Raw genomic sequence first — 27,941 nt, forward strand, 5'->3', positions numbered from 1 at the left:
GCTTTCCGCCAGCTGGTTAATGCTGGGCAAGCTCCCTCTCTGTGCCAGTTTTGTAGTAAAATGGTTCTGTAAACTACTTGCCTCCTGGAGGTGCCAGGAGTGAGCCTGTCCCCAGGAAGCACCCTAGAACACTGTGGCATGTCCTAAGTGCTCAGTGGAGGGCCAATGTTAGTGAGCCAGGCTGTCTGCGCACTCCCCCTGGAGGATGCAAGGATTGCTCGAGGGGCCCTTCCAACTCACACTCCCCATCCTTCCCTGTCCCTCCCACAACCTCATGGCCCATACCTGTCTTGTGCGATGGCTTCCACCCCTCATCTGTTTAGAATTTATCACCCCTTCCTCTGCGCCATCAGTCAGTAATTATTTGTTGTGTACCTGCTATGTGCTGTGCTAGGTGCTGGCAGTACCAAAATGCATGGTTCAGGGCCCCGAACTCAGTTTACAAAGCAGTGGAAGGAACTACCCAGTAAGCAGGCAATTACAACGCAGTGTGTGACAAGTGTGGTAATGATACAGGAGCCGTGGGACATATGGGGGAGGAGGGGCAGGAGGGCTTCCTGGAGGAGGCAGCCAGACCTGATTAAAGATTAGAAAGGAAAGGGTGGAACAGTTGGGGGTGGAGGCAAGGGTGTAATGGAGAGTAAGAATTCTCTAGGCAGAGGGAGCAGAATGTGCAAAGGTCCAAAGCTAAGAGCATGGCACGATTAGAGAAGAAAAAAGTGTCGTACGTTAAGCACTTAGTTTGAGGCAGGCTTTGTTCATGTGCATCACATAGATTAATTCATATAATCCTCACAGCACCTGCATGAGGTAGGTGCTGTTACGCTGTTTGTGTTGGTGCCTGAGGCCATCCGCTAGGGAGTTGCAGGGCTGGAATTGAAGGCAGGCAGCCTGGGTCCAGAGGTGATACTTAAGCCACTGGCACCCTCCTGCCCCATAGCTGAACTGTGTCCAGGATGGTTGGGCTAAGGCAGCTGGAGAGAGGAAGCCACAGAGGTGGTTGGGGTCCAGACCCCGAAGGGCACTGAGTGCCATACCAAGAGTGTTGATGAGGGAATGGGGAGCCGTTGAGGGCTCTGAGCAGGGGGAGGACTTGTCTGTGTGGCTGTATTTCTCTTCCTTGGAGCAGTTTCTAGTCCAGGGTTAGATTTATGACATCTACTCAACAGGGTGACCTTGAGGGCAGAGGCTGCCTGATGCACTTGGACCTTGATGTCCTGTCCCTGGTTGGTGCCAGTTATGTTCAAAGTTTGTAAACAGAATAAAAGGAACAAGGAAGAAGAGCAGGTGGGCTCTGGAGAGATGCTTGGGTTCAAATTCTGGCTCTGATACCCAATAGTAGTGAGACTATGTGCCCCTACTGTCTTTATATCATTTATGAAATTGGGACCTGAGAGCGTGGCTGCCATAAGGAAGTGAAAGGAGGTTTGCACAGCGCCACAACGTTGTTGACAGCCACCATGATTTCTCCCCGCTCCCTGCCTGCCCTTGCGTCCCGGCTGTTTCAGGGGTGGTTCTCCAGCTGCCAACCCCGATTTACAGAGGTAACCACACAGATGTCTGGTGGTCCCACCTGTGTCCCTGGCCCTGGGAAGGCTACACTCTGGTCCTGTGAGGCAGAGGTGCCCCTGGGTGTTGGGAAAGGCTCTGCCTCAAATCAGGGATGTGAAGAATGCTGATACCGTGGCCTTGCCCCTCCTTCCCTTTGGGCCTCAATGTCCTCATCTGTAAAATAAGGTGGCCCCATGGTTGAGTCTTTGAGGGAGCTCTGACTGGGTTCTGGTGGAGTCCCAGGTAGGGGCAAGCAGCTGGGGAGGCAGAGAGTGTGAGGGCCAGCCCACATGCCCCATGGGCCCCACCCGCCATGGGGAGGGGGGCAGGGGCACGTGCCAGGCCAATGGGACCCCTGCTCCTAACCCTAGCCAAGCTCTAGTCGTAGCTGCCTCAGTCCGCTCCTAAGTTTGTGCTCTCTCCACTCCCTGGAGACCAAAGACGATGGCAGAGGTCAGAAGGGGCAGAGCCCATGGGCTGGGAAGGCCAGAAGGCTTCTTGCAGGGAGTGAGGCGGCTGCACGGGCTTGAGCCTGGAAACGCTGATGCTTCTGTATGTATAGATGGGGCTTTGGAACAGGACTCTGGTTTATTATATTATGTCTTTCACTCGTTTAAACATTTATCCATCCAGTTGACACACGCGGGGCTCTCAGTGTGTCACACTCACTGTGTCAGGCCTGGGCACTAAGACAAATCCCCATCTGGCCTCTGCCCATTAAGAGCGTGTCTTCTGGAGGCTTTAGTGCAGTGCTTCTCAGACTCGGCATTACTGACAGTTGGGCCAGCTAACGTTTTGTTGCGGGGGCTGGCCTGTGCACTGTACACTGCTTCAGCAGCTGCCCACCAAGTTGTGACAACCAAAAATGTCTCAAGACATTGGCAGGTGCCCCCAGGGTGCAGGTCACCCCTGTTGATAATCACTGGCCACAGAGGTGCCACAGATAAGGCTGGGGGTGGGGGTGGCGCACTGACTCACTTTACAGGTGGAGGCTCCAAGCAGTCCCACCCCCCCGCCCAGGCACAGCAAGCCAGCAGCCACCAGGATCCCAATGGCCGCCTGTCTGCCATGCTAAGTCGCTTTCCTCCCCTTTCTGCTTCTCCCGCTCACTCTAGCTGGATGGAGGGGCGGGGCCTAAAGGGAAGGCAGCCAGAAGCTGGCTGAGAACCGGGCCTACCAGGAGCCTAAAGAAAGGACTGGGTGGTGGGGATGACGGTCACAGAACTTTGTTTCTCAGGGGTGTCCAGGAGGGAGTGGGGTAAGCAGTCTGTTTTACAGATGAGTGAGGTCGCGTGCCGGGGCCTGCTGCTCCACAGAATGCTGCAGTGCCCGCTAGGGTTGCTATTGTCAGGCCTCTGACCCGGTGCTGAGTTCTTAGAGGGCCAGGTGGCAGGACAGAGGATGGCCTCAGTATGGCCTAAGGCAGGCCTTGGTGGAGGCTGGACTTCTCCCCGGGCGCAAGCAGGGACCAGCACTTGAGAGGAGAGCTGCATGGTTCTTTGTAAGTATTCCACAGCAAACTGCCCTTCAGAGACGAAGTACACAGCACAAGTCGATCTTGAGGACAGCAGCCATTTCTGTTTAATGATGTATTATTTAGCTTTGCTACAGGAACAAGCTCAGTGCTTAACTACTACAATGACATCTATTTCTCCATGTTACAGTCAACAGGCCAGCTGCTTCTGCTCCGCGTCTTGCCATTCTGGCTCCCAGGCTGATGGAAGAGCCCCTCTCTGGGAAGTATGTTCGTGGCAGAAGGAAGAGCGCATGAACTTACCAACCTTCTGTCCAGACACGTCCACCCACGTCCCTTTACACCCCCTGGTGGGTGGAGTAGGTACTGCAAGACACCACATGGCTGCAGGTGAGGCCCCATACTACCCTCTAGGAAGGAGGCAAATAGCAGCAGACATACATACGAACTAGGACAATGACTCCACTGCAAAGATTTTTAAAAGGCACAAAATCCTAAAATGTGAACACTGGGGAGGGACAAGTCTGTCACAATTTTCCCTACCATACAGATCAGGAAAAGTGGTCAATTTTGGGTTTTGTTTTTTAGTGGGGTCGGAGGGTCCCCACCTATACTTCTTTACAGGTACAGAAACAGGAGCTGACTTTTCTGAGCCCATCTCACTTGCAAGGGTCTCCTATCCCTATAGGGCAAGCCTCTCTACAGAGGTTCTCGTTCTCTGAGGCCACTACCACCACAGAAGTCCAAACCCTAGCACTGGGTCCTGAGCCTGTGTCCACATGTCAGTCTTCCTCAGGTCAGTTGTTGTGGGAAGTCAGGGATGGAGGCTGATGGTAACACAGCTCACAGGGACTCCAAGGATGTCATGACCATGCTATAGTTTTTGTATCAATGGAGGGGAGTGGTGACCAGCTGGAACTTGGCACTGACCAGACACGATGTACTTCAGGGAAGTCAGCAGCTCTTCCCCCACCATGATGCAAGGAAGGACCGTCCCCAGGGTGGCACAAATAAGGTGTTGGGTTCAGATGAGTGAGGGACGAGATCCAGGGGCCCAGCTCGGTCACCACTTTATCTCATGCAGCTTTTTCCCCCGGAGATAATTCTTACAAAAACTAGAGGCTCCTACACACAGCAAAAATGCTGGTATCAGGGCTTTTACAAAGTACCTGCAGTGAACACAACAGAAGAGGGAGGTTAATTGAACTGCAATCTTAATCATCCATGCACCTTCCCACCAACATTCAAGGTGAACCTCTGGATGTGAGTCAACATTAAAATGCAAGTTTAGCACATTTATTTGGCTGTTTACATATTTGGCAAATTAGCATGACTCGCTCCCTCTTACAACCTAGCCAGAACCTTTGGGCTGGTCCTCTAGCACCATGTGTGCATGGCTAAACACAAAACTGTAAGAACAAACATTCATTCACTCAATGATGCATGCCCAGGGTCAGCTGGGCTCTGTGCTGAAAACAAGGGGGTGCCTGCGTGGCTCAGTTGAGCATCTGACTCTTGATTTTGGCTGAGGTCTTGATCTCACACTTCGTGGGATCGAGCCCTGCATCAGGTTCTGCACTAACAGCACAGAGCCTGCTTGGGATTTTCTCTCTGCCTCAAAATAAACATTTAAAACAAACAAAACCATCCCTGCTCTCAAGTCCTGAGGAGAGACAGAGAGATAATTAACGACAGCAAGACAATCCCAGAAGCATTTGTGAGGTATGATGTTAGCCCAAAGGGCATGATTCCCCCCACCCCCCATAGGAAAGGGGACTCAGGAAAAGCTTCCTGGAAGATGCTATGTGCATGTGGACTCTAATGTAGAAAAGGGGTAGTTGTGATGGGGGAGCAAGCGTCAGGAGGTGCGGGTCACCTGAGCACTTGCCATTGCTGGAGCATGAAACATGCAGAGTGGGGCAGGTTAGAGAGTCAGGCAAGGTCTCGGCCTCCCAGACTGACGGGTGTTAGCATTACTCAATGTGCTTCATCTGGACAGAGGGATCTACATAGGTCTGAAATTGCCTGAAACCTATCCTGGGTAGCCCTTGCATATCTCGATCATCTAGAAAGTAAACATTTCCAAGAGCATTTATATTTTTGAGATTGGCTTTCCTCCACAAATCTGCTTTATTTAGATTTCTCCCCCATTTTTTTGGAGATGGGGAGAGAGCAAACCTCAGGCCTTTAAAGAATTGTGGTAATGGGGCACCTGGGTGGCTCAGTCAGTTAAGTATCCGACTCTCTATCTCAGCTCAGGTCTTCGTCTCAGGGTTGTGAGTTCAAGCCCTGCACTGTGCTCCATTTTAAGTGTGAAACCCACTTTAAAAAATTTGTGGTAATACTTTGCTAATAATGGAAAATAAGAATAGCTAAAAATTTATCTATGAACTAGAAGAGAGATTTAACACCCCCCCCCCCCCCCCCCCCCCCCCCCCCCGCCGTGTCCCTGCCAAAAAAAAAAAACCCACACTTGCCAAGAGAAGGCCTATCATTATCTGAAGAAATCTTCACCTCCTGCCTGCCAAGCAGAAGCATCCGGAACAGCTGGATCCCCACCTAATCTCTTTGCAGTCCTCCCTTACCTCATGCCTCACCATCAAAGAGGACACGTAATCTGTATACTACTTTGTAAATTTTCCCTCAACATCCTCTGTGGCTCCATACACCACTATCACAACAAAGTACGCTCCGGAAGGGGCCACTCGGGGCCTTCACGCATGGCCCTACCTCCACTCTCTAGCCTCTTTCTCGGCACACCCAGCCACCTCACGTCCAACAGCGCAGGCTGCTTTCGCCTAAATGCAAGACATTTGCTTTGCTTGGAGCTCTGGGAAGAACAGTCCAAGAGTCAACTCTTAAATCTGCCTGGGGGATTCTAGCACAGTCCAGGGACACCCCAAAGCTGAACAAACAGAAGCCAAATCCACCTGGCTGCCACAGCTACTCAAAAGATGCACTTCGAACAAGACTGCTCTTTACAGAAGCACTTTGACTCCTACTCTCTCACGGGCTCTCAAATACCTGAGAAAAACGCAGGCCAGAATTATTACTCCCAGTCTAAAGACAAGGAGACCTCCCCAGAGAGGAAGTATGTGCTTACAGTCCCACAGCCAGTCAGTGATGGTGTCGTGGCTTCAAGCAGCAACATCCTTTCCGTACAGAGCACCAGGGGACGCAGGCACAGTCACGACAGAAGCGCTGGCACTGCTGCTCCCAGGTACAAAAGCCGGGCAGCGGGCCCCTTCTCAGACCGGCCCCACAGGCTCTTCCCAGTCTGGGGGCGTCCCGGCTGCAGGGTAGGGAGCGCTATCTGGCCAATGACCTGGGCTGGTCCCTGTGGCTGCCGTCTCAATTTTGTGTCCAGGGTGGCAGGGAAGGGAGGACAAGGCAACTAGTCGGCAGCGGAACGCAAAGCTGGCTGTACCCCTGGGGCGCTGCCCGGGCACCTCCCCCCACCTCCCAGCCTCATGAAGGCAGCTCACCTGGGGTGCTGCAGCACCTGCAGCAGGGTGCTCTCGGGCGGCACCCGGTACAGTTCTGTCCCACCGTCATCCTCGAAGTAGATCTGCAAGAATAAAGGAGCAGGAATCAGACACAAAGGGCCTCAGCAGCACTACACAAGCTGAGGCCAAGTCCGGTGAAGAGCTAAAGACATAACTGTTCTGAGTGACCCCTCATAGAGCTGTGCGACGTGGGATGTGGCGCACGCAGTCTTCCCCTGTGGCTTCACTTTCCAAAGACAGGACCAGGGCTCAGAGAAGAGAAATAACTCCCCAACAACACTCAGCTGGTAAACAAATAAGTCAAGATTCAAGCCCAGGCCTGTGAGCCTTCGCTTCCCTAGCAGTTCAGTCCTAGACCTCTTAGATGTGGGGGAAGAAAGGCACAGTGGCCCAGCAGAAGAGCCCTAGGAGGATGAGAAGGCTGTCCATATGGGATGGCGCTGTGCAGGTGTCAAAGCCCACACAGGGTAAGGAAGATGTCTGCACAGGAGAGGGGCTGGTAGGGAGTGAGGGGTGTCAGAGCCAGGCCAGTGGAGGGCAGCCTTGCTGGGAATGGGCCAGCCTAACCCGGGTGCGAAGGGCTTCCTTACAGGACGGCTGTCCAAGACGAGGTGTCAGAGCCCATGTGGGGTGAGAAGGGTGTCCTTGTGTGGGGACTGCTGAGATGGGGTGTCATAACTAGTGTATCAAAGCTAACGTCCTGATACTGATGGTTGGTGGGGATTATGAAGGAAAACATCCTTGTTTGTAGGGTAATGATCCTGAAGTGTTCAGGGACAATGGGGCATCCATTGGCATCTTACTCTCAAATAGAAGACAAAGTCTTTGCACTGTAAGCTGTGAGTAAAAAAATAAATAAAAAGGTCCCAACAGTGGAATGTTATTCACCCTGAAATATGAAGAAATGATGCTAATGAAATGAGCCAGACACAAAAAGAAGAGTCTATGGTTCCACTAACAGAAGGTGCCTAGAGCAGGCACAGCTGCCAGGGGCTGGAGGGCGGGGAAATACACTGTGTGGTGGGTCCAGGGTCTGCAGTTTGGGGGGACGAGGGGGAGACAGATGGTGGGTGATGGTTGCACAACCACGTAAATGCACTTACTACTCGGGAAGTAGGTGCTGGTTCAAATAATGATTTTTATGTTCTGTATAATTTGACATAATTTTTTAAAAAACATTAAAGCCTCCCCCCAAATCCCATATAGGAACAAAGTAAAACATCTCTTACCTGTATATTAGCAGGGCAGTATTTTTCCTCTAAGTCCCAAGAGGGTATTTCACCAAACATCACCATCAGATGATCAATAAACCTAAGGATATAACATAATCTATTTTCCTACATCACAGTTCCTGGACACCCATTCATAGAGATATCATAGATGTATAAAACATGAAATACAGGCCTAAGCCATTCTGAGCCAAAGCCATCTGGTTTAAGCCAGAATGTGTATGTATATCACTTGTCCTATTTTTTTTTAAGTTTATTCATTCATTTTTGAGAAAGAATGAGGGAGGGAAAGAGGGAGAGAGAGAATCCCAAGCAAACTTCATGCTGTCAGCACAGAGGCTGACTTGGGGCTCGAACCCACAAACCAACTGTGAGATTATGACCTGAGCCAAAATCAAGAGTTGGCCACTGAACCAATTGAGCCACCCAAGCAAGCCCTCACTTGTCTTCTTATATGACATCATAATATTCTTTAAACTCGAGCTTCACAACATACCTTACATTTAGCCACATTCTAAGCATTAACCCTATGAAATCACATAGAAACTGCTACTTCTATTCTCTCTAATAAATACTTCGGTTACTATGCATATCCTGCCTACCATGACTTCCTGTCTCCCCTGAGATATGCCTGGCAAACCACACTGTGGTGCTCTACTTCTTAGCCCAGTCAGGACGACAGTGAGACCTGGGTCTGTCACTACAAACTAGCTCTAGTTAGTGAAGGGAGAAATCAGCTCCAGGACAGAGAGATTATTTCAAACCAGACTGTTAACCCTCTCAATTATACTCGGACCTTCTCAACCAACAGCGTCCTCAGCCGAGGCGGCAGGAGAGCATGCAAGCACGGACAGAGGGAGCTGGTTCCCTCTGGGCAAGTACGTACCTGGTGTCCTCGTGAAAAGCAGCGATGAAGTCCGACTGGGTGTGCTCTGGGTACAGAAAGAGCACAGGCCAGCTTAACCTGCCCCGCGCGTCTACACTCAGCCTGGCTCCATAGCGGTTCTCCGAGCTGATCCGATCCAGAAAAAGCTCACCTAGATCTTCTAAGTCTGAATCTTCATCCTCACTGGTAGCTTCAGAGACTAGCTTGATGTTCCTAGCCTGGATGAAAAACACACACACACACATCTTATCGTGTGGAAGGATGCAAGCCCATTTCAGTAACAGCTTCATTACCCCTGAGGCCTGGCACGGCAGGGAGAACTCCCCCTTCACCATGTGCTGGACCCCGTGTCACAGAGACAAGCTAGATGTGGTGCCTGCCCTCAAGCCCCTACTCATGGTCTAGTGGGCACAGAGCTATGGAAATGAGTACGGTATGAGGTAAGAAGTGGAGCTGCAGAACTGCAGACCATCAATAAGTAATTCAGCCTGGGCTGGAGATGACAGGAATGCTGGGGGCTGAGCAATGACTGTGAAAGGCAGAGAAGTTGGGGGGGGGGGGCGGGGGTGTGTGGAACAGAAGGTCATTCCACACCAAGGAACAGCATATCCGAAGGCACAGAAAAGATCAAGAGTGGGAATATACAAAAATGGTAAGTGTGTTGGTTTAGCTAGGACATGGAATAGTAAAAATAATGCACACTGACTTAATCTTGACTGTCTCATGGAAGTAAAGATAAATCAAAGTTCTGATTGTGTCTCGATGTATGTGTGTGGAGGCTAGCACACACAGGGACACTTACATGCAATCAAAGTTACTTTTAGTATCTCCTAAATCAGGGGTTGGCAAACTTTTCTTGAAGGATCAGACAGAAATATTTTAGGCTTTGTGAGCCAAATGGTCTCTGTTGAAATTAACTACTCAACTCTGCCACCGTAGTGTGAAAACAGCCATATGTGACACATAAACAAATAGGCAGGGATGTGATCCACTGGTTGTAAATCTACTGGTTTTAGACCATTGGTAAAATGCCATTCTGTGTATACAACTGTTAAAGCAGTTCTTATGTATGCTGAAGCTTAAGATGCAGGGTCAGACCAAACACAATCAGGGCTGTATGCAAATGTCTGGGCACTGCAACAGTCTCCATTTTGTTTTAGAATGTGACCAAATCTCTCACTATGCATGTTAACTGGAGAATCTGGAGTATTCCATTCTGTTAACAGGTGTTAACAGATTGCTTGCCGTGAGTAGGGACTAGTGGAGTGCATCTTAGCATGAGGTTCTCAAAATCAGTAAGTAACTTCAGTGGCGCATAACGTAACTCAACAACAAATGGAACTAAGAGCCTGCTCCACAGTTTCATGGTGGAGGTCCTCTCGTCCTCTCCCTTGTGAAGACCAAGCACGCCAAACCTCTACAGGTGACTTGCTAGGTATCCAGGTAAAAACAAGATTTGGCTCAGACTACATCCATTTAAAATGCAGGGAAGAAAAGGACAAGGTCAAATCTGCTTTTGTTACAAAGGAGCAACATCCTAAAAGTTCCCACTTTCTCAGGATGCAGTGGCTGAGAGCAAGGACCGGCTCTGAGACACATGAGCCGTGTGAGGTTTCTTTACCTCTCTGAGACCACATCATCATCATCCAGTAAAACAGGAGAGGGAAGATGTATCTCAGAAGGCTACTGTGAAGATTAAGTACTGCTTAACCCATAGCAACTATTCAGTGTAGGTTACCTGAGATCAACACATGTACACAGGCAGGAGAGCTGACTGAACTCGGGGGATGTGACTCCAGAGCCCCTTCACCACACTGCTTCACCAAAGCAGAAAGAAAATGAACAAATTCATTCAGGTAAAGCATCCCAAGAAAAGTTCCCAATAAGCTTGAGGATTAAGGGATTTAGCAAGACCGTATGTGCCTGAGGTTTGAGAACTCACCTTGATGGCCTGGAATAAAATCTTATTCTGATTCTGCTCCTTCTTTTCTTTCAGCTTTGCTTTCCTTATATTCCTCTGTTCAATTCTCTGAAAATGAAATTCAGATCCATCAACTTAGGGAACTTGCTTCCTCTTCCATTACCCCAGCCTGCTTCTTAGTTGTGATCTTTGGTATCTATCCAACCCAGACTCCTGTGTCAAGCAAGACCAGTGGCCTGATTCAGGTCAATAAACATTTTAAAAGCACACATCTGGGGTGCCTGGGTGGCTCAGTTAAGCGTCTGACTCCTTGATTTCAGCTCAGGTCGTATCACAGTTCATGAGTTCAAGCCCCACACTGGGCTCTGCACTATCAGGTTCTTAACCTTTGCTTAAGGTTCTCTCTCCCTCTCTGAATTAATTAAACAAACACACATACAAACTTGAAAAGCACACGTCTGGGTGCCAGGACTGGTGGTAACAAATTTTAACATCTATAGTGACTATACCCAAGGAGCTCGCAGTCTACTGAGGGCGACAAACAGGTGAAATGTCTGTTACGTGTTACCCAGGTGGTGTGCATCCAGAAACCCACCAGGGTATGCTATGAAACACAGACTGATCTATAGTGACCAATACCTCTTGATCATTCCTTCTCCAATCCAATCTACCAAGAGAGCTGCACAACTCCTTTCTGCCATTAGGAAGTGCAGTTACACTATTCAGAGTATCCCACCCACAGACACCATGAAAACCCATGTCTAGTCCAGTGCCTTCACACAACTGAGCTACACCCAATCACAACGTCTGGTCCACATTAGAGAATGATTAAGGATGATGTCGACTCTGTCCCCTGTTGATTTTACTCTGATTTACAGGATACAATGAAGTGTTGTGGCTTCCTGGTGTCTCAAATGAAGTTTGGGGTCTTGGCAGCCACATAAAGTAGAATAACCACCAGGTCAAAGGAGCCCCAACCTGTGGAGTCTGCTGTCCTTTAAAAACAAACAAGCAAACAAACAATCCTGGCACCTGGGTGGCTCAGTTGGTTAAGCATCCGACTTTGGATTCACAGGCTGTGAGTCCAAGCCCTGCATCGAGCTCTCCACTGTCAGCATAGGGCCTGCTTCAGATCCTCTGTCCCCCCTCTCTCTGCCCCCCCCCACTTACACACATGCTCGATCGCTGTCTCAAAAATAAACATTAAAAAAAAAATCAGCTTTGTGAGGTATACTTTAGAGATTTTAAGCGTATACTTAAGTAAATTTTGACAAGCTATACCTTTAGTATCCAACACTTCAATCAAAATGGGACATTTCTATCCCCTAGAAGGTTTCCTTGTGCGCCTTTGCAGTCAGTCTCTATCCCATCCCGTCACTGATGGGTTTGTTTTTATTACCAGATAATATTCCATTATAGGAGTATCACACTTCGCTACCTATTTCCTATTGTTGGACACAAGAGCTGTTTTTGAATTACTACGAATAAACCAGGCTGTGACCATTCTTATACAATCTTTTTATGAACATGTTTTCAGTGCTCTTAGGTAAACACCTAGGAGTGAAACTGCGGGGTCACATGATAGGTGTACGAAACTGCCAAAGTAAGGGTACCATTTTATATCCCACTGGCAGTGTATCAGGGTTTCAGTGCCTCTGCCTCCTCACCAACATTTGGTACTGTCAGTCTTGTGAGATGGGATCTCGCTGAGGTTTACTTTGCCTTCTCCAGATGCCTAATGACCCTGTGCAAAGTTTCGCATGCTTACTGTAAATCTTCTGGGAAGGGTCTGTTCGTTTCTTTTGCCACATTTAAAAATTTTTCATATTGAATATATTTCTTTTGTAGTCTGGATACAAATGCTTTGTTAGATGTATGCATTACAAACATTTTCTCCAATTCCATGGCTTGCCTTTTAACCTCCTTAATGACGTCTGTTTTTAGTTTTGATGAAGTCCTATTTACCAATAATTTTGCCTTTTACGGTTTATATTTTTTCATTTTTAAAAAATTGAGATAAAATTCACATGGCATATTAACCATTTTAAAGTACATAATTTATTGGCATTTAATACATTCACTGTACCGTGTAACCATCACCTCCATCTAGTTTCAAGGCTTTTCAATACCCTATAAGGAACCCACAAGCCTGTTAAGCAGTCACTCTGCGCTTTCCCTGTCCCCAACCCCTGGCAATCACTAATCTGCTGTCTCTATAGATTTACCTATCTTGGATATCTGATACATGTGGAATTATACAACATATGATCTTTTATATCTGGCTTCTTCACTTAACATAGTGTTTCTGAGGGTCTCTTTTATGGCTGAATAACATTCCACTTCATGAACGTAACCATATTTTATTTCTATCAGTTGATGGACATTTAGATTGTTTCTACTTTTTGGCCATTATGAATAGCATTGCTATGAACACTCATGTACAAGTATTTATTTTAATACTTGTTTCATATTCTTTGGGTATATACCTAGGAATGCAAATGCTGGTTCATATGTTAATTTTGTGGTTAATTTTTTTTTTTTTGTGGTTAATTTTCTGAGGAACTGTCAAGCTGTTTCCATAATGGCTGTCATTTTACATTCTCATCAGCAAAATATGAAGGTTTCAGTTTCTCCTCATCCTTCTCAACATTTATTTTCCTTTGAAAAAAATCCTAACCAGGGGCATCCGGGTGGCTCAGTGGGTTAACTGACTTCAGCCCAGGTCATGATCTTGTGGTTCGTGAATTCTCTCCCCCCAACCCCAACTTGTGCTCTGTCTCAAAATTAATTAAAAAAATGATAACCATCCTAGTGTGAAATAGAATCTCATTGTGGTTTTGATTTATATTTGCCTAATGACTAACAATGTCAAACATCTTTCATATGATTTTTTGGCCAGTATGTACCCTCTTTGGAGAAATGTCTACTCAGATCTTTTGCCCATTTAAAAAACTGGGCTGTCTTTTAATTATTGAGATGTTAAGAGCTCTTTATATATTCCATATATAAGTCCCTTAACAGGAAGTGCCTGGGTGACTCAGCTGGTTAAGGATCCAACTCTTCATTTCAGCTCAGGTCATGATCTCATGGTTCATGAGTTTGAGCCCAAATCGGGCTCTGGACTGACAGTGTGGAGCCTGCTTGGGATATTCTCTCTCTCCCGCCCACCTCTCTCAGCCCTTCCCCAGTTTTCTCTCTCAAAAATACAATAAATAGAACTTTATAAAAAGTTCCTTAACAGCTACATGATTTACAAATACTCTCCCATTCTGTGGTTTGTCTTTTCACTTTCTCAATGGTAGCCTTTGAAGCACAATAGTTTTTATCTTTGATGAAGTCCAGTTTATCTATTTTGTTGTTGTTGCTGTTTCTTGTGCTTTTTGTGTCACATCTAAGAAACCATTACCTAATCTAAGGTCATGAAGATTAATGCCGACATTTAAGAGTCTTATAGCTTTGGGGCACCTGGGTGGCTCAGTTGGTTAAGTGTCCGACTCCTGATTTCAGCTAGGTGGTGATGTCTCAGTTCATGAGACTGACCCCCACATCAGGCTCAGCGCTGACAGCTCCAAGCCTTGGGATTCTCTCCCATTCCCTCTCTCTGTCCCTCCCCCATACCCTCTCTCTCTCTCAAAAAACAAACAAACAAACAAAGAAAAAAAGGAGTTTCATAGCTCTGTTCTTCCGTTTAAGCCTTCATCTATGTTACATATGGAATGAGGTAGGGGTCCAACTTCATGCTTTGCATGTGGATATCCAGTTGTCCCAGCACTGTTTACTGAAAAGACTACTGAATAGTTTAGGTACCCTTGTTGAACATTAACTGTCCAGGAATGTGAGGGTTTATTTCTGAGCTCTCAATTCTGTTACACCTATAGGTCTATTCTTCTGCCAGTACCACAATATCTTGATTACTAAAGCTTTGTGGTAGAACTTGAAATTGGGAAGTGTCAGTGCTCTAACTTTATTTTTCTTAAGATTGTTTTGGGTATTCTGGGTGCCTTGAATTTACATGAGTATCAGACTCAGTCTGTCAATATTCTGCAAAGCAGCCAATTGGAAATCTGATATATACTGAGTTGAATCTATACACCAATTTGGGGAGCATTGTCATCTTAGCAATATTAAGATATGATTGAAGGGCACCTGCGTGGCTCAGTCGGTTAAGTGTCTTGACTTCTGCTCAGGTCATGATTTCACAGTTCATGAATTCGAACCCCATGTTGGGCTCTGTGCTGACAGCTCAGAGCCTGGAGCCTGCTTGGGATTCTGTGTCTCCCTCTCTCTCTGCCCTTCCCCCTCTCACACTCCCTCTCAAAAATAAACAAAAAAGCTCTGATTCATAAATGTCTTCCCATTTTCTTCGATTTAATTTCTTTTAACAAAATTTTATATTTTTAAATTATAAGTTTTATGCTACTTTTGTTAAACTTATCCCTAAATATTTTATTCTTTTTGATCCTATTGTAGATGGAATTGTTTTCTTAATTTCATATTTGGAATGTTCACCAACAGCTTGCTAAACCAATTTATTAGTTCTAATAGTTTTTTTTAGTGGATTCCTTAGGATTTTTTATACACAAGATTGTGTCATTTGTAGAGAATTTTCCTTCTCTCCTTTTCTGAAGGATAGGTTTGTTGGATATAGAATTCTTAGTTGAAAGTCTTTCTTTTTTAACTTAAATTTTTTATTTATTTCTGAGAGTCAGTGAGAGAACGAGAGCGAGCGAGCTAGCGTGAGCAGGGGAGGGTCAGAGAAAGGGAGTCACAGAATCTGCAGACAGGCTCCAGGCTCTGAGCTAGCTGTCAGCACAGAGCCCAACGCGGGGCTCAAACCCACGAACCGCGAGATCATGACCTGAGCCAAAGTTGGACGGTTAACCGACTGAGCCACCCAGGCGCCCCAGCTGACAGTCTTTCTTTCAGCACTTTGAAGGACAACCCATGACCCTTTGGCTCCCATGGCTTCTGATGAGAAGTCAGCTGTTACTTTTATTGAGGATCTCTTATAAATGAAGAATCACTTCTCTCTTGATGCTTTTAACATTCTTGTGTTTGACTTTCAATAGTCTGATTATGATATGTCCAGGTACAGAATTCTTCAAGTAAGTCCTACTTGGAGTTTGTTAAGCTTCTTGGAAGGGTGGATTACTGGTTTTTATCAAATCTGGGAAGTTTTGGCTTTATCTCTTCAAGTACTCTTTTGTCCCTTTTTCTTCCTGGTGTCCTGGGACTCCCATGTCTCTGATGATACACTTGATGGCATCCAACAGGTCTCTCAGTCTCTCTTCATGTTTCCTTATTCTTCTTTCTGTCCCTCATGCCAGGAAATCACAACTGACCTGTCTTCACAGTTCTGCTGTTGAGCCCTTTGGTGCCCTTTTCATTTCAGTTATACATTTCAACTACAGAATTTCTATGTGATTCTTTTTTTTCAATTTATTGATAGTCTCTATTTGGTAGGACATTGTTCTCTCTTTTTTTTAAGTTCTTTAGTTCTAGAACATACTGGAAAGAGCTGGTTTAAAGTCTTTGTAAGTCTCATGTCTGGGCTTCCGCAGGGACATTTTCTGTTGCTATTATTTTTCCTGTGTATGGGTCATACTTTCTTATTTCTTTGCATGTCTTGTAATTTTGTACTGAAAACCAGACATTTAAAATAATACAATATGGCACCTCTGGAAACTGGATTCTCCTCTCTTTCCTCTCCAATTTTTGATATTGCTGCTTCTATTGTTTAATTACTTTCCTGAACTAATTCTATAAAGTGTGTATTCTGTTTTATGTGACATAAAAGTCCCTAAATAGTTAGTTCAGTGGTCAGCTAATGATCAGACAGATTTCCCTAAATGCATGAAGCCAAAAAGTCTCCCGCTCTTTGCTGGGGGGCTCCCTGTGCATATTGTGGCACACCTTCCACACTTGCCCACCATTTACAATTCACCTTAGCCTTCCCTTACAGCTTCCACAGAGCCTCCAAGTCAGCCAGCAGTAAGAGCTTAGGGCCTTCTTAGATCTTTCCTGAGCACGTGCATAGCCCTGGACACACATGTGACCTTGCAGATCTCCAGGAATATGCTGGAGCTTTTTAAAGCCCCTGCAAAATCTCATTCCCCAGCTTTTCCTTTTAAGTATTCTGGTAAGCCTACTGTTTGCCCTGTTATCCACTATCTCGGGCAGCTGCAGTCTCAAATAATTGCTTCTAGTTGTTTCTGACACCCCTTCTTTCCACCCAGCTCTCCCAGAAGCTTTTCATACTGGGATAGCTCTAAGACGAATCAAATAAAATCAGCCTGGTGAGTGGCATCTTCTTGGAAACCACCCAGATGGTCAAACAATGGCAGTTCTTTGGGCACGGGGCTTTGAAAGGGCTCTGATCCATCTGCCCCCTCTGGTGGCTACCAGGCTGCTTTTTCACCATGATACTTCCAAGGCTACTATGGTACTAGGGAGGGGGAGATAGGAAGAGGGCAAATAAAAATGTCACAAAGCTTGCCCTGCTTAGAGAGGTTCAGACATTTTTCCCGAATAAACACTCCCTGATTGCTGCAAGCCTTTGGCTCATTTCAGAGTTCTGAAAAAAGTTGACCATTTTGCCAGTTTTCCATAGACTTTATGAAGTACAGAATTTTAGCAGGTCTTTATTTGGCCATTTTTGCTGATGTCACTTCTCTTTGCCAATTTATCTACCTTTTCTATCAATTACTGACAGAGAGTGTGCTGACATCTACACCTATTTGTAGATTTATCTCCTTCATCAGTTTTTTTGCTTCATGCATCTTGAAGTTCTCTTCTTACTCTACATGCATGTTTAGAATTGTTAAATCTTCTTCATATGCTTTTATCATTTAAAAACTGCCATGCTTTATTTCCAGTAATAAATACCAGATGCTACTGATGGCTGTTTTCTCTGATTTTAATATTGCCATATGAGGTCTGTTGCTTACACACTCACCAAGCACACAGGAATCCAGAATGGGTTTATACTCAGATATAGAATAATCCTGATACTCAGGAAGCAATGCCAGCTATACCCAGTATTGGGCCTTTGGAGCCCTGAAATCTTTCTTTAACTGTGCCTGTGCTACTGAAGCTACAGCTTTTGTTTCAGTCCACTATGGGATTTTAGCTTGGCTATGGCCTTACATGGTAGCCTGCGAGACATTCTCTCAGTTACCTAGACTTAGAATTCTGTCACTGAGCCAAATAAGTCAACAGATCTCTACTTTTTCTATCATTTTATATGACCAGAATGACCTCTAAAACGTACGCCTTTGTAGGGCCAGCTGAAGGCTCCCATAGCACTGAGAACTCCCCTTCCACAGTATAAGCATGAAGACAGACCCAGAACCACCATCAGGAGACCCGAAGTCCAGTTCTGACTTTGTATTACTAGACACGTGAGGCAGTAATGCACAGGGACTAAGCACGGGACTCTAGAGCCAGACTGCCTGACTTGGACACCCAGCTTCACCACAGCTAGGTGGCTTCCCGACCTCTCCGTGCTTTAACTGCCTATTCCTGAAAGGTGAATCAGAATAGTTCCTACCTTGTAGGGTTGTTGTGTGGTTTAAATGAATTCATGTAAGTAAAATATTTAAATAGCACCTGAAGGATAACAGAAAATGGTATCTAAATGCTGGACGTTGTTTAGCTGTCCTTTCCCCTCCTCTCTTTCAGGAGCTTTACACAGTGTACACACTACATTATGGAAGTTTTGTGCCACTTCTTACTTACTCAAGTCATAATAGCTACACATTTATCAACTCCTTGTTATAAGTCAAGAAATCTGCTCACACACACATAATCTCATTCAATCCTCATAAAAACCATATATTATGTCCACAATTTTCAAAGCAGGGATTGAGTTTCAGAATATTAAGAACCTGCCCATAGTTATGCTTTCTCTTGTCTGGAATGTTCTCCACTCCCCACTTCCACCCTCCAGTCGAGTACACTCTAAGTCTTCAAGAGATTAGACAGAGGCATCACCTCTTTCAGCCAATCTTCTCTGCCATCCCCATCTCTGCCCTGCTCTCATCCAGGGCAGAGTTAGACACACAACTATATATACTATATATTCTTGCTTGCCTCTGTCACATAACTGTAAACACATTTTAACTATAAACAAAAAAACTTACCTTGTTTATTTGTGTCCTCCAGAGTTCCAAAGATAGGAAACAGCTCTGGGTTTTTTTTAATGTTTATTTATGACAGGGAGAGTGCAAGCAGAGGAGGGGCAGAGAGAGGGAGACACACAATCCAAAGCAGGCTCCAGGCTCTGAGCTGTCAGCACAGAGCCCAATGTGGGGCTCAAACTCACAAACCACGAGACCTTGACATGAGCCAAAGTCAGAGGCCCAATTGACTGAGGCACCCAGGCACCCCTGGGTTTTGTTTTTAAAGAAGAAAAAGTTGGAGAGCCTGCACGGCTCAGTCAGTTAAGCATCCAACTCTTGATTTCGGCTCAGATCATGACGTTAAAGTTTGAGAGTTCAAGCCCCATGTTGGGCTCTACACTGACAACAAGGAGGCTACTTGGGATTCTCTCCCTACATCTCCCCTGCTCCTGCACACTCACATGCACACACACTCGCTCTCAAAAAAATAAACATTAAAAAAAAAAGTTTACAATGACCCAAAAGACGCAATCTGGGAAATACTAAATAATTAATGCAAAGTAACAAATGCCACTGATTCTGCCACCTACCTTCAGCTTGTCTGCTTTAGCCCTCATTTCCAGAAGCTTCTTCTCTTTGGAGTCTATCTGCAGCCCTTCATCACACCAGTTCACAGCCTCAGCAAAGTTTCTCAGTTCCAGATGGCATAAGGCACCTGTAGAACCCAGAACCCTTAATACAGGTGGACAATATGCACAGAAAGCGGCCTCCCTGAATGAGAACCCCCACCTCCACCAGCCAGCATTCTGAAGGGAAAACGTGATTAAAGCCCCTTGTACTGCATTCTCCAGACAAGGGAGAATATTTTTTGTATCTTAGATCAGAAAGCTCTCTAAGGCCCCTTCAGCTCAAAACTCCGATAAGCCCCTCTGGTATGGAGGGCTTTTAAAGCAGAGAATGCTACAGCTTAATGGCAGAGAGCACAGACTCTGGAAGCAGACAGATCTGGGCTAGGAATCTGGCTCCGTCATTTACCAACTAGACCCTGGACGAGTACTGAGCACCTCCAAGCTTTAGGTTCCTCATCTGCAAATCAGAATAAAGCCCATGTCAGATGGTGTTTTAAATGGAGACAGAAAGCAGAATGGACATCAGCCATTCATCAAAGCGGGGGCCAAGACCAAAGACACTGGTCTCTCCTAAAACGGTTCCCAGAGACGGCTGCCTCTCCTCTCACCATGTTTGTTGTTCTCCAGTTTGCCCCCTTAGACTTTCCACAGCATTTCAGTATAGCAGAACTGAAGGGCTTACATGTCCACAGAATCCAATCTCACCTCCCAGAGCTAAGTACACTGATACTCAGAGTGGGTGTCCTGCCAGTGTCACATGCTGAGGTAAAACTGACTTCAGTCGAGGATGAGACTCCAGTCTGTAGCCAGTTCCACAGGACCAGAGTGAATTTACTTGCCAATCTTTGAACGGTACCGTCTTCCCCTACAGCTGAGGAACACGGAGCTGCCTACCAACCCCTAACTATGCGTATCTAAAGGGGCATAACTCTGATAAAGCATTTGGCTTAGGATAAAGCAGTTGGTCCATGGGGGATACAGGGAAGATTAATACGTGATGAATAAATTAAAGTTTACAAAGCACCTTTGAGCTTCTCAAAGAAAACGTAAAATATAAAAGTAATTCAAGCACTATTATTACGTAGAAAGGTCAGACCACAAAAGAAAATACAGTCTGGGAACATCTCAGCATCAGAGTTATCAGCAAAGATCCAATAACTTATCTTTTAATTAACATGGCATTTGAAGTTCTTGCCTTTCAATCAGCTAATTTGGAAAAAAAAAAAAAATAGAATGTGGCTTCTGGAACTGCTTTATTTTAAATAATTTTATTATTAGTTTAAAATTAGGAGTTTCAATTTCTCTACAAATTCTTAAACCATAAAGGGTTATATTATTCTCTGGAAAATTCTTTTTAAAATGGCATGTTTTTATTGATAAGAACCAGGAACTTAATATAGAGACTGCAAAAATAAGGTGACTTCATTAGTGTATTAGCCCCTTAATGTTCAAAACTTAAAATGCCTCAACTCTTGGGGCAGTGAGTGCCAACTTTTCCATAATGACAATCATACTGTAAGTCTACAATACTTACCTCTTACTATTGCTTTGAGGTGGCAGGGTTTTAGCTTCCTGGCAGCTGTCACATCATTGAGAGCAGAACGAAAATTGCCTAATAGGGACCAATGAGTAAAAGAGAAAACAAGATTGATTTCAGGATTATTTGCAAAAATTTGTGTGTAGACACACAGATATTCTTGTATAATCCTGGAGGAATATAAATAAGAGCAATAGTTTTTAGGAAAAAATATAGTTGAGTTCATCAAGAATCTTAACAATATTTGTAACACCGGAAGCCCACAGAACAACTAATGGCTAGCAAGCCCATGAAAAGATGCTCAACATCACCAATGACTGAAGAAATTAAAATTAACATGGAACTGGTAAAAATTAAAGACAGGTAATATCCAGTATCAGTGAAGACACAGAAAAAGGGCACTCAGGTAAGCGTAAATTAGAGAGCAAATCAGCATGTACTCTGTGTGAATACTCTGACCCAACAACATTCTTCTAGGAATTTATCCTTAAAAATTCTTTGGCAGGGGCAGCTGGGTGGCTCAGTCAGTCAAGCATGCATCCAACTCTTGATTTTAGCTCAGGTCATGATCTCACAGTTTGAGGGATCAAGCCCCACAACGAGGTCTGCACTGAAGGCACAGAGCCTGCTTGAGATTCTGTCTCTGCCCCTCCCCTCCCTCTCAAAAATGAAAACACTTAAATAAATATTTGGACAAATGTGCAAGGATAAATGTAAAAGCATGTTAACTGCAGTATTACTTTTGATTGTGAAGTGCTGGGGATACCCTAAATATCCTGACTGTAGTAATGATTAAATAAACTATGGTTATGCCCACAATTATATGGTCAACTAATCTCTGACAAAGCAGGAAAGAGTATCCAATGGAAAAAAGACAAATCTCTTCAACAAATGGTGTTGGGAAAACAGGACAGCAACATGCAGAATGAAACTGGACCACTTTCTTACGCTGTACACAAAAATCAACTCGAAATGAATGAAAGACCTGAATATGAGACAGGAAACCATCAAAATCCTAGAGGAGAGAACAAGCAACAAGCTCTTTGACCCTTAGCTGGGGCAACTTCTGACTAGATAGGTCTCAAAAGCAAACATGAACTATTGGGACCTCATCAAGATAAAAAGCTTCTGCACAGCAAAAGAAACAGTCAACAAGACTAGAAGGCAGCCTATAGAGTAGGAGAAGATATCTTCAAATGACATATCAGATAAAGGGTTAGTATCCAAAATTCTATAAAGAACTTATCAAACTCAGCACCCAAGAAACAAAAAATACACTTAAAAAATGGGCAGAAGACATGAATAGACATTTTTTCTAAAAACATCCAGATGGTTAACAGACACATGAAAAGATGCTCAACATCACACATCATCAGGGAAACACAAATCAAAACCACCAGTCATCTCTCTCAGAATGGCTAACATTAACAACACAGGAAACAATGGATGTTGAAGATGCAGAGAAAGGGAACCCTCTTGCACTGCTGGTGAGAATGCCAACTGGTGCAGCCACTCTGGAAAACAGTATGGAGGTTCCTCAAAAAGTTAAAAATAGAACTACCCTATGACCTAGCAGTTGCACTACTAGCTATTTATCCAAAGAATACAGAAATACAGATTCGAAGGGAAACATGCACCCCCATGTTTATAAGAGCATTATCAATAACAGCCAAACTATGGAAAGAGCCCAACTGTCCAACGACTAATGGATAAAGACAGACAGACAGACACACACACACACACACACACACACACACAGGAATATTACTCAGCCGTCAAAAAGAATGAAATGTTGCCATTTGCAACAATGTGGATGGAGCTAGAATGTATTATGTTAAAGGAATTAAGTCTGGCAGACAAAGACAAATCCCTGATTTCATTCACACGTGGAATTTAAGAAACGGAACAGATGAACATAGGGGAAGGGGGAAAAAAAGAGAGGGAAACAAACCATGACAGACTCTTAACTATAAAGAACTGAGGGTTCCTGGAGGGAAAGTGGGTGGGGGGATGGGCTAAAGGGTGATGGGCATTAACAAGGGCACTGTTTAAAAGGGCTTCAAAGGGGGGGAAATGATAGGAAAAATCTGTTGTAAAATGGTTGACAGGACTAATAAAAAAACGCCTGTCCTTGATTAATGAGGAATGCGGAAATAACTGGCTATAAGTTACTCCCTCTGCTAATGCTCTGGGCTCAGACCTCTGAAGAATGATCTCCTCTGAGCCCACCGGTATAAAATAAACCTCCTGCCTTCCAAGATCTCCAAAGTGCCACTTGGTTCTTCCGCCGGTGATTCAGACCAGATTCTGGAACATTTGGTTACAGAACTGAGGGGTACTAGAGGGAAGATGGGTGGGGGATGGGCTAAAGGGTGACGGGCATTAAGAAGGGCACTTGTGTTAAGCACTGGATGTTACACGTAAGTGATGAATCAATAAATCCTACTCCTGAAACCAATATTACATTATATCTTAACTAACTAGAATTCAAATAAAAATTCGGGAAACAAACTATGGTTATTCCATACTATTACATGGTCTGCAGCCATTAAAAAAGAGTAAGATAGATCTGCATGTGACAGGCATGGTAGGATGCCTATGCTACATAGTTTTAACTGGTTGTTCTATGTGTATAATGTCAATGTGTAAAATACCAATATAATTTTGTAAAACAAACCAATCTAAACATACAGATGTGGACACACACATATACATTTGTAAATATATATTTAAAAAAAAAAAAAGGCCTGCAGTCATACACACTGGTTATCCAAACTAGAAGGGCATGAAGTAGATCCTCACTTTCTAGTTTATACTGTAAATATCACTGAACAGTTTGGTATTCACCTATATTTTCACTTCTAAAAATTCTAGCACAGGGGTCGGCAACAGTTTTCTGACCCTCTTCTGAAGGGCCATATAGTAAATACTTTAGGCTGCATATGATCTGTTACACATTCATCTTTGCTGGTTTTATAATTCTTTAAAATCTAAAAAACATTTTTAGCTTATAGGAGACCAAGGATCCAGCTGTGGCCTGGGAGCCAGTCAGCCAGATCCTGGTTCAGTCTTAAGATGAATCAGGATTAGTGGAAAACTTTACCACTGTGCTCATTACTGCATTATTTTAAAACACCTAAAAGCAGCTGCATATTCAATAATAGCAGAACAGTAAAGCCAATAGTGCAAACCCTGGAGTGTCCAAATCATGCAAGTTCATGTAGCTATTAAAACAGTATTCACAATTTTAATCACAGATAAACTTGTTTTTTATAAAATTAAGTGAAAAGAACGGAATGTTGGAATAACAGCATGATATTAACAATGGAAGAAAATATATATGTAAGAGATCCAAAGACTTCTGGTTAAAGGTAGTAGACTGAACCTTCAGATAAGGTAGATAAGGATTTAGCTCAACCTCCACTACTCCCCCCCTCCCCCCCAAAGTGCTATAAACCCACAGAGACGAGAAGAGTAAGAACACAGAACACATTTTTAAAGCTGGAAAACAGAGGGACAGGGCTAAATGACTAATCGGGCCTAAGAAAACGGAATTCTGAGCCAGCAAAAGGGAAGGCCCAAAGCTAGCTAGCAAGCTGTACTGCAGAACCTAAAAGTGCTCAGGACTCAGGAACTGGCAGCACCAGGTACTTCTGGAAGTGTGGGTAAAGGGGTCTTCCATTCAGTGCACTGCGAATCAAAGCCAACTCTGCATACTAACCCTAGCACTGGGCACCCTTACACAATCCATTCTACTACATTTACTGCATTTTACTACAGTTTCTTACTCTGCAGACTGGGGATAAAGAGGTTAACCTCACCGACCTTACAGAGCTGCTGTGAGGTCAAGAGGGATGACAAATGTGAAAGTGCTCTGTGAGCTGTACCAGTGAGGGACCATTTAAGGAACAGCAGGGATTATTATGCCTCTGCTCCTGTGGCATCACACACACGGTTTTCTTGCAAGGTGCCTCTTCTGGTCTTACTGGCCCTACGCATGACGGTCTTTTAAGTTCCCCCAAAGAAAGGACCTATGTAGTTTGTTGCTCACAGTGCAATGCATAGCACACAGTAGATGCTTTATATGTATTTACTGGCTGAATACGGGAATGAGGGAAATGCCTTCAGGGAAAGGCCAGGTGTTACCCATCTCTGCAACGCCAGTGCCTAGCACAGAACAAGAACTCAAGTTAGTCTGCTGACGGAAGAAAATGTATTCCTCCAGAAGTCAGAAGAATGGGTTTCCAGTCCTAGTTCTGGCACTAACCAGAGGGTCCCTCTGAGTCTATTTAAAATGAGGGGTTGGTTGGCCCAAATCATCTCTCAAGTTCTATACCACTTTTACTATGTAGGGCTGTACAATGAAATGCGCTACAGGAAGATAGCAGCTGGAGCAGCCTGTGGTAGGGAGGGACTGCTTAAGTGGGGACAGGTCCCGGCACACTCAGCCCAGCTGGACCGCAAGGCTTGTGTGCTACCAGCCCCTCAGAAATGCCCGAGACCCCCAGGGCCTCTTCCAGCCCTGTGGTAAGAAACAGGTCTAACATGACCAAGACTGGCCACCAGCAATAATGTTACCGAACAACCAGTGTTTCCCAAAGTCACGTCCACACCACAGTCTTGCACGGTAATAAGTGTTACCTGAAAAGGAGCTTATAAAGCCTAAGAATCCCAGTGTGGGGTTCTTTGCCGCGGGTCATTCCGGCATCATGGGCACACTAACGTGCACCACAGGTCTCCAACAAAGCGGCAGCACGCTCCACATCTCCTTGCCTAAAGAATATCTTTCACATCAAAGGTCCCACAGTCTTTGAAAAATTCTCCCTTTAATATACTTCTCTCACTTAAAAATCTCTATTGCTTGAATCCTTCTAGCATCCTTAAGGATAGGATAAAAGGCCAGAAACAAAAACATACTGTTTTCTGAGAAGCATTTGGGCTAAAAAAAAAAAAAATCTCAGATCATACCAACTGCTTTATGAACATAGCTCACCTGTTTGGTTCAGAGAGTAAGAATTATACAATCTATCTGGTTTCCCTCTTCACCAAGTCTACCTGGAAGAGGCAAGTTCAGTTAGAGTAAACTAGCCTAGCTTCCTGGGATGAGCAGCTCTTCTTCTGACACTCTCAAACTCCACACTAACCAGCAAAATCGTTTTCGCCGTAAAGTTAATTCTCTAGAAAGCACTAAATAATAAATTACCTAGATAGAACTGTGCTGCTGCCCGGTTGGTATAAAGAACAACATTCAAATCAGGGTCTGTGCACTTCTTCTTTAATCCTTCAGAGTACGAAATCACGGCTTTTTTATACTCTTTTTCTTTAAAGTAATCGTTGCCCTCATTCTTGTAGGTCTTGGCCTGTTCTGCAAAGAAGAGAATAAATAATCACTGTTTCCTGTTTTTTTTAAAGGCTCACTAAAAACAGATCCTAAATCATACCATAACATAACATATGATCAACCAAATAGAAGAAACCAACAGAGAAAGAAAACTCATAAACTAAGGCTATTGAACTAGGTATCAACATGGAGAAACAAATCATGAATACTTAACGCTATAATGAATTCCAAATTTCTTACAAGGCAGACTGTCAGGTACTTACAAAAAAAAGTATGCGTATCCGACGTCTTGAAGAAAGGAACTTCTAAAAAGTTACTTTAAATTATACTTGTGTTTTTGCTTACGTTTTATTCCCACGAAAGCAAATTCCCCTCCCCACCCTAGTAAGAGCCTACAAAATTGTAAAGAATCAGTTCAAATTTCCAATCCATTGTGAGCCCACTCCTACCTCCCCCTCCTCAGTGTTCCAGCAGCACCTACTACACAGCTACGTGTTGGCCCTTACCAGATACACCTAGGACAATCTGGCCATCCACGGGAGCATAACCCTTGAGGGCTGTCTTACTCATCCCTGTACTCCCCGACATGCCTAGCATTTAGTATGTCTCAAAAACCAAAAAAAAGTATAAAAAAAAGAACACAAAAAAGCATATGTGGAATAGTGACACCTTTGAGCAGGTTAACTACTTGTTATCAACCAGAACCTTTCTGACTCACTCTTTACCTCAATCCAATGGAGACACAAAACAAATATTAACTAGACTCATGTCAGATACCTTCTGGAGATCGCTCTTCATCAAAAATAATTGACTGGAGGCAAGCCAAGTCAGGATTTTCGTTGGGATCAATTTCGGAGGGCGCTTTCTTCATAAATAAGGGGACCTTTTCAAATTCCTGGAGATTAAGACAAGAATGGACCACAGGAATAAGATTTTCCACCGGATAGATCCAATTCCATGTCTCTACATCGGAGTTTTCCTCCTCATCATGATTTGCAAATCAGGATTAGCTCGCTCTCCCCCTATTCAGGCCTGTTTCCCATCTGTAACATGAGAGTGCAGGGTACCAATCTCTAAGGATTCTTTCGGCTCTCAAGCTTTAACAAGGGCCGAGGTAATCACCACTAATTGAGCGCTCTTGCGTCGCGTCCCTCCCCCCCTACCCCGCCCTCACCACCGTATTCGTCTACGCCGCAATCCTCCGAGACTGTGGCTACAGTTAAGGAAATTTTACAAATGAGGCCACGGGCTCGGAGAAATTAAGCAACTGAGTCAGTAAGTGGTGGGGTCACAGCTCGTACTCCTAAATGTACTCGCAGCTTAAGACGGCGCCCAAAACCCCGAGGCCGAGTTTCTAACACTCCCGAGGAGAAGCCACCTGTCCGCGGGCAGCGCCGGGGCCCCGGGGTGAGGCAGGAGCCTCCGCGCCCGGGAGCCCCAGGCGTCAGGACGACAACCCCCTCCCCCCACGTGCGGGGCCCCGGGCCGCCTACCTCCTCCCACTGATCCTCGTGGAAGCCGCCACTGTAAGACTGGTTCTGGAACTTGTCCAGGAACTCGTCCATGGCATCGTCAGCGTCCGCGTCGATGTCCGCGTCGGCGTCCAGCTCCCACTGCTCCATGGCGACTCTTCCACCCTCGCGCCACAGTCGCAGCTGCTAAAAAACCGCGGCAACTTCCGGCACTGCGGGTGCTCTTCCCTCAGTCCTCCGGGCCGCGCCTACCGGCGCGCCTCGGGTTCCGTCCT

The 27,941-nt window shown here is 45.0% G+C and overlaps 1 protein-coding gene across 1 annotated transcript; it reads right to left on the minus strand.

The window, feature by feature from the left end:
• Positions 1 to 3,109: 3,109 nt before the first annotated feature.
• TTC4 (tetratricopeptide repeat domain 4) lies at positions 3,110 to 27,862 on the minus strand. The gene is made up of 11 exons (XM_039238733.1): positions 27,688 to 27,862; positions 26,972 to 27,089; positions 26,057 to 26,218; positions 20,851 to 20,928; positions 19,278 to 19,402; positions 10,589 to 10,675; positions 8,647 to 8,864; positions 7,761 to 7,842; positions 6,511 to 6,593; positions 4,049 to 4,194; positions 3,110 to 4,014 (listed from the first exon to the last, which is right to left on the minus strand). The coding sequence occupies exons 1-10, from the start codon at positions 27,814 to 27,816 to the stop codon at positions 4,089 to 4,091; spliced, it is 1,188 nt and encodes a 395-aa protein (XP_039094664.1). The 5' UTR covers positions 27,817 to 27,862; the 3' UTR covers positions 3,110 to 4,014; positions 4,049 to 4,088.
• Positions 27,863 to 27,941: the final 79 nt, after the last annotated feature.

Source organism: Hyaena hyaena, unplaced genomic scaffold (assembly GCF_003009895.1).
Source record: "Hyaena hyaena isolate Hyena2069 unplaced genomic scaffold, ASM300989v1 scaffold_5, whole genome shotgun sequence".
Classification (NCBI taxonomy): domain Eukaryota; kingdom Metazoa; phylum Chordata; class Mammalia; order Carnivora; family Hyaenidae; genus Hyaena; species Hyaena hyaena.

Bases quoted from the DNA above. Each gene is read 5' to 3' on its own strand.
- TTC4 (XM_039238733.1), bottom strand. From the start codon at position 27,816: ATGGAGCAGTGGGAGCTGGACGCCGACGCGGACATCGACGCGGACGCT. The intron at 6,594-7,760 runs GTAAGAGATGTT...TTATTCTTGCAG, and splicing joins ACTGCCCTGCTAATATACAG to ATCTACTTCGAGGATGACGG. The intron at 4,195-6,510 runs GTGAGCTGCCTT...TGTTCACTGCAG, and splicing joins CAGGTGCTGCAGCACCCCAG to GTACTTTGTAAAAGCCCTGA.